This window comes from Alnus glutinosa, chromosome 14, assembly GCF_958979055.1.
Source record: "Alnus glutinosa chromosome 14, dhAlnGlut1.1, whole genome shotgun sequence".
NCBI lineage: Eukaryota > Viridiplantae > Streptophyta > Magnoliopsida > Fagales > Betulaceae > Alnus > Alnus glutinosa.
In genome coordinates this window covers 4,725,123-4,737,942 of record NC_084899.1, presented here as the reverse complement: position 1 = coordinate 4,737,942, position 12,820 = coordinate 4,725,123, and the positions used below count along the sequence as shown (strand labels likewise).

The window sequence follows — 12,820 nt, the reverse complement described above, 5'->3', positions numbered from 1 at the left end:
GAATGAATAATTAACCTTATATAATGGAAGGTGCCAATAAAGACGGTGTAAAAGCTATTAATCTACCCATCCATTTCTCAGTAGCCCTGTTTGTAGTAGTATTTTGGCTGATGATTCACCGCACAAATTGACAATCACTAAAGGCTTAATTAGGATCTTAATTACATCTTAATTATTCATAAAGCAATTTAGGAATCCACTCATATATAACATTCCTTCAAAAATAGTGCTAAAAAGTAAAAACTACATTTTTATCTCACAATACTCATTTTCATAACAATTATAAATCACCTTTTTTTTATTATTATTTTTTCTATTAAAGCAAAATGTTAGAATTAATGGCTGTTTTCATACAATTATATGGTAATGGCCGGCTTGATCATTATATCAAATTTCAAAACATCAATCACCATTTGGAGAAAACACCTATATACATGCATGCTTAATTGGCCTTCATAATTGTCTGGGTAGAACGACCATGTACGTACGTAAATTCAAACCTAGATCTATTATATATGGAAACGTTTTGCTTTCAGTACTAAACTTAAATGTGGGTGCACAAATAATTCCAAGTAGTTCTTCAATAATTTTTCTAGTTCGAAAGGTACGTATGGGAACATTTAAACCTCTTCAACTTATATAGTTTGAAACTTGAAAGGTATGTCAGAAACATGCATGCTTCACCAAAAATTATAAAAGGCTCTTAATTTGCTCGTTAATGTGCTTTAAGATCGAGTGTTGTTTTTTTATTTAAAAAAGTGTTTTGATGTTCAGTAAATGTGAAAATTGTTTTTGTATTTTTTAAATTAATTATTTGTTAAGAGATTATAATTTGATCATTTTTGTTCTTTTTTTTTTTTTTTTTTTTTGTATACGACTCTGGTGGAGTTATTAAATCAGAAATACTAGTACTAGTGGTACACGTACTGGTACTCTAGCAACAGCAATTTAGTAATGCGAGTAAGATTTTTTAATCGAATTATTTTGCCAATTCCACATTAGCTATTACTTAATTCATACAATATAATATTCTCTCAATTATCTCATCCACTTCATGCACTACTCCAGCAAACATGGATTTCCAAATTTCACTATATATATATATATATATATATATATATGTACGTCTACCCCAATTCTCTCCATATTATCTATAAATCGATCTCTTTTAAATCAACCACTTTTTATTAAAGAGTTTTTGACCCACTCCACGTATAAATGCATCAAAAGGGGCCCTGCTATGCTTTTTTCAACATGCATGTCTGTAGTACAACTCAAAACATATATTACTTACGTTTATATATATCTTTATCATGCACGAGAGAGAGAGAGAGAGAGAGAGTTTGAAATGCGAGATCCAGAGTGGAGGGACAAAGGCAATAGTGTCACCTTTTCCATGTACGTTTCAATCTGGATTGAATTTATATACGGGTTTTGTCATTATGCTCGTGTCTTCTCCCACTCGTCCGCAGGTTTGAAGACAAACTGCAGAGGGTCTCAACCTTTGGATACATCATAAAGTTGAATATTACGGAGTACTCCATTTCACTTCCCCCAAAAAGAAAAGCCATGAAGCTGTAGAAACCATTACATCGAGGTCTCCCTCTGTGTCTGTATCTGTGTCTCTGTCCTTGTCTCTCTCTCTCTCTCTCTCTCTCTCTCTCTCTCGCTCGCTCGCTCGCTCGCTCGCTAGAGAGCATCTCAAAGTCATAGAAGCTTCCAACAATACAAAAACAAGCCAAAGAGAGCAGCTCTTGCCATTTAGTTATTATAAATGCCCCCACCAAGAGCTAACAAACAGTTTCAAGTGTTTTGATTAGCTTCTCAAGTTGAAGTTAGCTCAGTGACAAGAAGAAACTACATTCGCCATGGGCCATCGCATAGATTTCCTACACCACTTTTGCTTGCTTATTATTGTCATAATTATGGCTCTGAAAATTTCAAACCATTTCCAACAGCCTTTTCAAACAAGGTATATATAAAAAGGGCACCGTTTTGACATTTGGATTATGAGTTTTAGGTGAGGTCAATCGGTTTGTTTATTTCACTTATCATGTGGGGTTGTCGTTTACTTTGGCTTTATATTAATTCTCCTAAACCTCACGACCACTTTTTATAAGATTACCATAATCAACTCCATAGAATTAACATATATAATACTTTAAGAGTTCCACACTGACATTAAACCAAACTATGAGCCAAAATTTGTTAACACCCAAACCATTTTCTTCATTGCTGCATATGCATATTGATTTGAACAAAAAAAAAAAAAAAAAAATAGATGAGGTTTGGCAGTACTACGTACAATGGAATTTCAAAATTAGGCCAAGCACAAGGCGGACCTACCTTATAATTGTATGAAGTAGTACTAATGAATGGGGGTCTTTGTCAACCCGTATGATTGGGAACAAGAAAAATCTTGATTTTATTTGTTACAGTATTCGGGTTTTTCAAAAATAAATCAAATTTTATCTCACTTTTTGTAATTTTATCTCAAAAAGTCAAACTATCTAAACATATTTTTTTTTTAACTTTATTTGTCTTGAAATTCGCACACTAAATTATAGATGAATTCAAATTTCAAAAAAATGAACTTCCAAACTTGTTATTTGTTTTTTTAAAAATTTTATAATAATATTATTTTTCATATTATTGCTCCGTCAATGAAGACTTTTTTCACTTCTTAGCTAGATGGCCGGATGATTTAGCTTCTACTCTTTGTATCTAGGGTAGACTTCACTTAATTAACCCTTCTGAACTTCTATCACATTTACAATTATTCCCTTAAATTTCAAAAACACTCAATTTAGTGAATCTATCTTTCTTTTCAAGAATTTAGGCGTTGTTGAGGACTTAACAAAATTTACAAAAACACTCGTGCCTGAATTTTTGATTTTTTTTTTTTTTTTTTTTTTTAACAAAGCACAAGGTTTATTTTGAAAATTTTGTCAGTATTTAATGGAAAATCCTAACGAATTGGTGAAATTGAAAAAAAAACCAAAAAATGAAAGATCAATAGATATACTAATTGAGAGTTTTTTAAGTTTAGAAAGATAATTGTAAAAGATGTGACAATTCAAAAAGATGAAGCGAAGTTTCCCCTTGTATTTATGTAATTTCAGACCCATTCAATTTATTTAGTTAAGTTCAGACTCTACGCCAAAAAAAAAAAAAAAAAAAAATCTTAGTTCTGGCCTGCCGTTGGGTACTCGGGTTTGTGATATGGACCATATGGTACATGTTCATAAATGAAGAATTGCTTAGATTTTTAGGCAGCTCTTCGAGGGAAAAAGTAAGTGGCCTGGGTCGCACCATTTCTGATTTGCTGTGTCCGGTAGGGTAATGGATTTGTATAGTGCATATATGACTCAGCATGATCAGGACCCGTGACCATGAATTTTTGTCTTACTCTCTCATCATAATTCCATTTCTTTTTTCTTTTTTTCTTTTTGTAGATATAGGGGGGCAATTCTGGTTACAACTTGCAACATACTCCAATTATATCCTACCCAAGTAGCAATTAAAGCCGACTAAAACAATTTACATGTAATTAATAAGAGTTATAACTTTTAATCAGTGGGTGTTTTGAGAAAGCTCTACGTAAGCAACCCAATTAAGCTTATTATGTATATGGTGGCTTATTCCAATTAACTTTTAAGCAGCCTCGCATGACTTGATCAAGAAGAGTTTTGTAACGAGAGATGAATAATAAAAATAAAGTTTTAACTCAGAACATTTATTCTAATATTAAAATAAATAATCATGTTGTTTAAAAATTTTAAGCAAGTAGAAAGGGATTTAATTACACACATAATTAAACACATAACTACGCTACCCCCATTTGGGCCATTTCCCTGGCCCTGTTATCATTCTTTGTGTGTTTATCCTCAAATAAGGCTCCTATTTCTTCTAAGCTCTTGCCCTTTGTCTCCGGCAAGAACACATAAAAGAACATCGTGCCCACCACCATTATTCCCGCAAGCACAAGAAACATTCCCCCAAATGTTATCTTCTTGGAAATGGTCAAAAACGTCATTGACACCACCCCACTCACCAACCGGTTCACCGAAATGGCCAGGCTCGAACCTTGGGCCCTTAACCTCATAGGAAAAATCTCCGAGGAGTAGACCCACGTGATGGGCCCAAGCCCAATTGAAAAGAAGGATACATCAGCGCACACAGCCAAAATGCACAACACAATGGCCCACGTCGGCTTACTATCCGAACGACCGAGAAACATCGAGCCCAAGCCTAGCCCAGCTAACGAGAGGACCATCCCGGCTGAGCCCAACAACAAAAGGGGCCGCCTCCCGAACCTGTCCAAGTAAAGGGCCGACAGCAACACAAAGGATGTCTTGGCAATGCCCATAATGACGTTAACCCCAAACAGCTGCTTCTTACTATGAATCCCCGCAGCCTTGAACACTTCAGGGCTGTAGTATATAACGGCGTCGTTCCCAGAAGCTTGCATGAAGAAGTTGATTCCTATAGCCGCAATTAGCATCCGTCTAATGGGCCTAGAGGGCCTTAACAAAAGCTCCTTCCAAACCCCCTCTCCGCACCAATTCCTTTCATGGGCCGATTCTGGGCTGGCAGTTGGGCTGCTGACCAAAACCGACGCCGCTTTGGTTATCTCCTCAAGTCTGGATTCAGCTTCTCCAACAGTGTTTGATATTTTAATCAAAACCTCTTTAGCTTCGTCCACGCGGCCTTGCATAGCAAGCCAACGAGGGGACTCCGGCATTGCGATGACACCTAGGCCGATAATTATTGCCGGTATTGCCGCGAGGCCCAGCATTATTCTCCAATTTATGTGCTCCGGGAGACCAGATAAGGCATAGTTGAGAACGTAACCAAGTAGGATGCCGAAGGTGATGAAAACTTCAGGTAGGGAAGTGAGGAAACCACGGCTCATGGAGGGAGAGAGCTCGGCGGCGTAGACGGGAGCGATCACGAGGGCATAGCCGACGCCGATGCCGGCAATAACGCGGCCCACCAAGAGGAACAGGAACGATGGGGCTAGGCCCATTAAAAGCGCACCTATTAGAAATGTTGTTGCGGCCAAGACTGTAGTGTAACGCCTGCCGATGTAGTCAGAAGTCTTACCGGAAGCGAGTGATCCCACCAAAGAAAACACGTTCAGGGTACCCACCAAGATTTCCTCCTGGATTGATGTGATTTTGAGGTTTTCTTTGATTAATAGCGCTGCCCCGCTCATCACCCCAATGTCTGGTCAAAATTAAATCAATGGATTCAGTCGAGAGAGTACTGGAGATTATTGTAACACAACCAGTGTAATTTTTGTGCAATTATTGAGAAAACTAAGCAATCTGGATCGATTTGACTCACCGTAGCCCAAAAGAATGGAGTTTGTGGAGGCCAAAAGAGCACAAAAGAGCGTGTATTTGTTGAGCCGACCCTCTCTATGGTCAAAATCACGGCTTGTTCCTTTGTGTTCTTGGGTACCAACCTCTGTGGTCTCCATAGCGAGCCCCGCGCCGCATCCGCTTTCTGCGTTGGTTCTCGCTATTATCTGCTCTGAGTCTTGAGATCAGTTTCTTTGTGTGGGTGAGGAAAGATGGTGTGAAGGGGGAGTTAGGTAGGTTCTCTGCATTTTAGTTGGCTGTAGATCGAGTGGAGCCAAATAGCATGAAATGTTAAAAGCTGTCATGACGTTGGAATGAAGAACACCTTGGGTAACCTATTTTTTTGAGCAAAGAACATCTTCTCTCTTTAAAAAAGATGACAATTACAGTCTATAGGCCAAAAGGTCTCTAAAAGAAGAAGAAATTAAAAAAGTCAAATCCTCAATCCAAACATGAGATAAGTATTTTGAGGAAGCCTTTCTAAATAAAATATGGGCCACTTCATTTGCTTCTCTACGAGACTACAACAATGACTCCATTTACAAACAGAAAAATAAGAAATTTTCTGTTTAATAGCATTCACAAAGTGTCAAATTCTGGACTACATAAACCTTGGGTAACCTATTGTCTTATAAATGAGGTTGCACTCTTTTTTCTCTTTCAAAATGTTGTAAATGAGGTTGCACTTTATAAGTTTTATTTTTATTACTGAAATCCCATCTCACTTTTCTAGCCGCATTTCCCTCTTCCCTTATCTGTAGTGAGAAATATCCTCCTCTTTCATCTGTTTTGTAGTTGTCTTTGTTACTTTTTTATTTTATTTTTTAAAAAAAGGTAATTAAAGGAATAAAAATGTAGTTTTTAGCATTAATATAAAAATTTTGTTTTTAAATATAAATGTAATTTCTCACATGCTTTTTAATAACATTAATATAAAAATGTGTGCTTTTCAAGTAATTCTAAGAGTACATAAAGTGTCCATAAAAAAAAGCCACCTCATTTTTTTTATGAACACTTAATATACTCTTAGAATTACTCGTGTTTTTCATATGCTCAAATGATGAGTGATTCTACGTGTGATATAAATGTCCATCAAGTTTTCATCAAATAATAAAGTAGCTTTTAAAATTAAATTCTACGTGGCTATCAAAATTCCATCAATCGTCCATCAACACTTACTTTTATAAAAAATAAAAAAAGAAGAAAAACCTAAAACCTACATGCGTTGAAAACTTCAAAAGATCCAAACCAGTTTTCCCAAAATTATTTTCCCCCCAAAAACCTCACTCTCTCAATGTCTAAATCACCTCCCTCAACTTCGCCGTCGACGGGCTCTATCTCACGTCGCGCCATCTCTGTCCAGCTCCGTCACCACTTTTCCCCCAAAAAACCACCCTCTCTCGATCTCTCCATCTACTCCCTCAACGCCACTGTCAACCACCTACGAAGCCGCTGTCGGTACGTCCAGCTACATCTCTGGCCAAAAGTCATCGGATCTCCGGCCATTCTCCATCTCCAGTTCAACTCCAACGGTTCTCCATCTCCAGAACGTTTAAGCTCCATCTTCAGCCAAAAGTGACAGGATCTCCGGTCGTTCTCTGCACTTTATCACAAGAAGCTACCACACTTTACTGGATATAAATTTTCTCTAGTTGAATCATACCTAGTATCGAAAGGTTGATTATTGTCTCAAACCCATTTTCCTTTGGAAATCTCTAATTCTTTTGAAACTTGTTATACTAATTCTTGATATTTTCCTTCATCTTCTAAAAGAATTGAAGGATCTTTGGCAACAACAAATGTTTATACTTTCTGAATTTGCTTATTTTTATGTTGTTTCTTCTACATTTTCTATTGTTTGGACTGTGTCTAAAACTTAGGTTTTTAAGATTTCTAAAAATGGACTCATTTGTTAATTTATTTCTAAAATTTGACATGATTGTTACTTTAGTTTAATTTAAATTGTCTGCTTGATGATTTGGACCGTTTTGATCTTATTTAATTAAAATGATGACAAAATTATTTGTTGATTTGATTTTGCTTTCATTTTCTCTTTTAGGAATAATAATTCTCATGACATTCTTTTTTTGTCCAACATTGGGCGTGTTAATGCCAATCTATATGCTTTTAGGTGCTAGTACATTGAACTTGGAGGTGCTGATCCACAGGAAAGAAGAAAAGCGATGCTGCTGTGTTGTGTTGTGGATGTGGATAGATTTTTTACTTTGTGTCATCTTTTGAAACTAATGTAATCACTTTTGAAACTATGTGCTTGTGGTATAGCCTAAGCTTTTAGGCAAGTTTGATGTTTGAATAATAGTTATGAGGAAGATAAAGATTATTCTTATCTTACAGCTGGGAATGTTCTCAATTGTAATTTTTATTTGCTAGATCTTCTCTAGACAGTGGGACTGCCTTTAGATTCTTGAAAAGTACATCAAATCTACATGCAATCAAACAATGGTATTAATTGGCTCATGGCTCATGGTTTCTTTTCATTGAAACCCATATTCCATTAAAAGTCTAACCCCATTTGTTTACCATTTTAAATGTACAAAACAATTGTAATCTACAAACGTACAAACACAAACCCCCAAATCCTCAATTCAACTTAAAACCAAAAGTTGCCCCGAAAACAATTGCCTCTTTACACAGTAAAGTCATAAACAAGAGGAACCAAGAAAATGTATACAACATAGAACCATATAACTAATAAACCAAAACAAATGGCAATTTACAAACCTACAATCCCACATTCAACTCAACACCAAAAGTTACACTAAAAAACAAGACTAACCAAGAAAATTTAGACCCATGTTGGCAATCAAATCAAAACAAACAAATTCATCCAAAAAAATAAAAACAAACAGAAATCTTAACCAAACAAATTGAAACTGAAATCAAAATTAAGTAGAAGCATTTTTACAGCAACATAAATAATGTCGGGAGCAAAATAAAATTTGCAATCAAATCACAAATTACAAACTCACATAACAATTTGCTCAATTAAGCATCCGAATAATGAGATTACCACTACAAATTGTTCTTCATGTGGACGACAATACAAGAAACAATTATAAATTAAGACCCGGTAGATACCCTATCCTACGTCCTTAAGGTCCAAAAAATAAAATTACAACTAATTACATAAAACAAAAAGCATTCACGCTGGATACAAACATGACCAATTTTATCTGTTGCTACTAAATAAACAAACGTGATCTAACACGAATACATAAAAGCATACAAAAATGCAACAGATAGTTCCCATGACACAAACAAAACGACATTTGATCGCTTCTCTTTTTTTTTTTTGCATGTTTATGAAGTTCTTCCATAGTCTGAATCATCACCCTCATTTCGCATACAAGCTTGCCGCCATGTTCAGAAATGCGTGGTTCAAACCATTCAAAATACTTGCAATGTTGGCCTTTGCCGTATTGAGGGCATCCGAAGAACTGTATTCCCGAAATTTTCTTCGTTCATGAATTTCTCAGATATGTTCTCATACCACAACACTACAACAGCATTCATGCGACTCTTCACTGCCATTTTCCCGATGATGACCAATTCAACGACATCTAATTATCTAAAGAAGCAAAGAAGGTACAAAAGTCATTTAAATCAACAAAGTTCAATCCAAGAAACAATGGATCTTTTAAATTATTTTTGCAATTGTCTACATTATCGTAAAAGACCATACTAGTCATAAACAAGGTCAAGTAAAGCATTTTGAAACTAAGAAAACCCAATAGTATATCAAAAACCAAAAAAAAAAAGGTGATGCCACAATCAAAATAAGGAGACATAAAACAGTAGAGACCTCGTGCTACATATGATAGAGCAATGCTGTTTTAAGGTACAAGAATGAATGTCACCCCCACATAATGCAAAATTTACATTAAACAATTGAAATTTCACCAACAATTCAATTTCTACTGTAAATCCATCAAACACACCTGATTACTGGCCTCTTATCTCAATAAGATTCAACATGCACACAAATATAGTGATCACAACACGCACATGAAAAATTGTAACAGTCCACCACCAGAACGGCAGTGTATGGGTAAAATAAAAAAATGGTTTATTAAGATTGAATTTTATAAATATAAATATAAATGCAATGAATTGTTTCGAAACCGACCCTGATTGAATTGACCCCCATCCTAACCCCCATCCTAACGAAATTAATTTGATTGATACATATACTAACCAATTCAACATAGATATAAGATATTTCGGAGAATCATCTAAATTCAACTTGGCTTAAGCAAGTTAATACAAAACCATAAACACTTGATGAAATCCGAAGCATGAAGAAAACGAAGTCACTATAAAAATAATAAGGCACCACAACAATAGAAAATAGCATGTATCGGGAAAAAAACAATCCTAGAACACGAACTCCAGCCTGAAAGGCAACCCCCTTTAAAAACTTTTAAACACAATACAACATATGCTTATACGACCAAATTGGGTTTGTCTCCAACCACAGAAAGGAAGAGTGGAAACGTATTACAGTGAAGAAAGATTTTACTATGCATTTTCAATTATTTTCTGACAAATGTTGACAAAGGAGCAAAAATAGTTAACAAACCAACATTTAAGCAAAAAAAAAATAATAATAATAATTAAGCAGATAACACAAAGGGGAAAAAATAAAAGGAAATAAACAGTAAAATGCGTCGACAGTGGGTGATTACCGTGCATTCATGGAAGGTGAAATCAAATGAGGTAGGCTTGCCTTTAATGAAAAAATTATTGGAGGTTTTACTATAAAAATAAATAAACGCGGAGATCACTTTCAGTAAAAAAAAAAAAACCTTCTCTCCTTTTACTTTAAATGGGGGTGAGGATCCTATTCCGTTTTAATTTTTAAACAATAAATTTATTAAGGTTGGATTAAGTTTACGGTTTCAAAAATAGCAATAACAATGATTTTATAATTTTTTTTATTTTTTATTAAAGATTCAATTTGTGGATTTTACACTATTATATTTTTTTTTTAAAAAAAAAAACCCCGATAGATCCACCGGAAAGTAGATTAACATACTCAAACTTCATGGGTACATATTTACATACAAAATAATTAGAAAGAACAAAATATAAGCACACAGCCAAAAATAATGTAAGCTAATTCGAAAGTATTTAGAAGTTTTATCCAATCGATGCAATGATGCTTTTCAGTTCCTTAGCTATTTTCCCATACATATCCAAGAGTTACTTCCATCCTCCTCTAGGCCCAACGGCAACAACTGGTCCCGGGCCTCCCGGCCATGCAACTCACCGGAATTCCAACATTTGCGCCACGAGACACTTCAAAGGAGTTGTACTAAGAAACAAGGACATTAGGATTCTGATCATCAGCTTCATCCTCAAAGAGAGCCCCAATCTCTTCTAAGCTCTTCCCTTTGGTTTCTGGCAAGTAGTAGTAAAAGAAAACCGTACCCACGGCCATGATTCCGGCGAGAGCAAAAAACATGCCCCCAAATGTTATCTCCCTGGAAATGCTTAGAAATGTCATGGCCACCAACCCACTCACCAACCGGTTCACCGAAACCGCCAGGCTCGAACCTTGGGCCCTTAACCTCGATGGGAATATCTCCGATGAGTAAACCCACGTGATGGGCCCAAGCCCAATAGAAAAGAAGGAAACAGCAGCACACACGGCCACCACGCACAAAGCGATGGCCCAGCCAGGCTTGCCATTAGAGTACTCCAGAAACTTGGAGCCCAGGCCCAGCCCAGCCAGTGAGACGGCCATGCCAACTGAGCCCAACAACAACAGCGGCCGCCTGCCAAACCGGTCCAAGAAGAAGGCTGATATTAACACGAAGGATGTCTTGGCAATCCCCATGATGACTGTAACGCCTACAAGCTGTTTCTTGTTGTGAATTCCAGCGTCCCTAAATACTTCTGGGCTGTAATACACAACTGCGTCATTCCCAGAGGCTTGCATGAAGAAGTTTACCCCGATGGCGGCTATGAGAATCCGGCGGACGGGCCGAGACGGTCTTAACAATAGTTCTTTCCAAACACCTTGCCCATGCCAGTTGCTTGAAGACGAAGCACCATGGCCCAAGAAAGAAGCAGCTTTCACCATGTCTGCTAATCTCCCTTCGGCTTCCTCTTTGCTTTCTGATAAATTGATTAAAACCTGCTTTGCTTCGCCTAAGCGGCCTTTCATGACCAGCCACCTCGGTGACTCCGGCATTGCCAATACACCCACTGCAACGGCGATGGCCGGCAAAGCCGCAAGTCCGAGCATTAGTCTCCAATTTATGTGCGGTGGAAGACCTGTCAAAATATTGATTAAATAATTAATTTTTTTTAATCAAAATCTTGATTAAATGATTAATTTTTATTTTATTTTTTTAATTTATAAACTTAATCTTTCGAAGTAAGTGATAATTTAACAAAAATAAGTGGTGAAGACCTGATAAAGTATAGTTAGCAATGTAACCGAGAAGGATTCCGACATTGATGAAGACTTCGGGGAGGGAGGTGAGAAAGCCTCGAGTAAGGTCTGGGGAGAGCTCAGCCACGTACACCGGAGCAATCATAAGGGAGTAGCCGACTCCAATGCCGGCAACTAGCCGTCCGGCCATGAGGAATGAGAATGACGGTGCGAGGCCCATAAGAAGAGCACCTATAAGAAATGTGGCTGCTGCTAGGATAATGGTGTAACGCCTGCCGATACAATCAGAAGTCTTGCCTGAGGCAAGCGATCCGATCAAAGAACACACATTTAGAGAACCCACCAAGATCTCAATTTGTGTTGTTGTAACATTGAGGTTCTCCCTGATGAAAAGCACTGCGCCACTCATCACCCCAATGTCTGCACATGGAAGCTTAATTAATTCCCAGTTAAAAACAAACGCTTGCAAGCAGAAACCTTAATTAAAATGATCAAAGTTTTCTGGGTATCATGGGTTTGATTCGGAAAATTTATGAAAACAGATCGGAAGCATAAATCTTACCGTAGCCCAATAGAATAGAGTTTGTAGAAGCCAGAACAGCACCGGCAAGTGCATATTTGTTGAGGTAAGGCTTTCTATGCAGAGGAACATCCTCCGGGACATCGTCTTTGTGATGCCGATGCGGTGCTCCTTCTCTTCTTCTTCCATTCTTCAGACCAGTTTCCAAAGCGGATCCTGAATCAGGAAGTAAGTGGTAGTCATGGTGCTTCTCTGGTTCCAGAACAGAACTGAATTGCATCTGATCTGATGAAGATGGCTTATGCCACAAACAGAAAATATCTTCCAGTTCCAGAAGAGGATCGATGTCATTCACTTGATTCTAAACCCTCTTACTCTTAGTAGTTTACAAAGAGCCTTTTTGAGATTGCACTTAATTAAAAAGTGTTTTTAATATATAAATGGAATAAACTTGAAAATGAGAAGAAATCATTATAAACAAAAATTCTATTTCTGACGCCAATCTCTTTAAAT

At 36.9% G+C, this 12,820-nt stretch overlaps 2 protein-coding genes across 2 annotated transcripts; both read right to left on the bottom strand.

Annotated features, from left to right (window-relative positions):
- Window positions 1–3,766: 3,766 nt before the first annotated feature.
- LOC133857996 (polyol transporter 5-like) lies at window positions 3,767–5,563 on the bottom strand. The gene is made up of 2 exons (XM_062293398.1): window positions 5,350–5,563; window positions 3,767–5,229 (listed from the first exon to the last, which is right to left on the bottom strand). The coding sequence occupies exons 1-2, from the start codon at window positions 5,483–5,485 to the stop codon at window positions 3,827–3,829; spliced, it is 1,539 nt and encodes a 512-aa protein (XP_062149382.1). The 5' UTR covers window positions 5,486–5,563; the 3' UTR covers window positions 3,767–3,826.
- A 4,832-nt stretch (window positions 5,564–10,395) lies between these two features.
- Window positions 10,396–12,820, bottom strand: LOC133856514 (probable polyol transporter 6). The gene is made up of 3 exons (XM_062291565.1): window positions 12,350–12,820; window positions 11,806–12,207; window positions 10,396–11,666 (listed from the first exon to the last, which is right to left on the bottom strand). The coding sequence occupies exons 1-3, from the start codon at window positions 12,585–12,587 to the stop codon at window positions 10,702–10,704; spliced, it is 1,605 nt and encodes a 534-aa protein (XP_062147549.1). The 5' UTR covers window positions 12,588–12,820; the 3' UTR covers window positions 10,396–10,701.

Excerpts from the sequence above, each read along its gene's own strand:
- LOC133857996 (XM_062293398.1), bottom strand. The coding sequence starts at position 5,485 with ATGGAGACCACAGAGGTTGGTACCCAAGAACACAAAGGAACAAGCCGT. Across the intron at positions 5,230-5,349 it reads CTCCATTCTTTTGGGCTACG|ACATTGGGGTGATGAGCGGG; the intron begins GTGAGTCAAATC and ends AATTTTGACCAG.
- LOC133856514 (XM_062291565.1), bottom strand. The coding sequence starts at position 12,587 with ATGCAATTCAGTTCTGTTCTGGAACCAGAGAAGCACCATGACTACCAC. Across the intron at positions 12,208-12,349 it reads CTCTATTCTATTGGGCTACG|ACATTGGGGTGATGAGTGGC; the intron begins GTAAGATTTATG and ends TTCCATGTGCAG. Across the intron at positions 11,667-11,805 it reads TGCTAACTATACTTTATCAG|GTCTTCCACCGCACATAAAT; the intron begins GTCTTCACCACT and ends ATATTTTGACAG.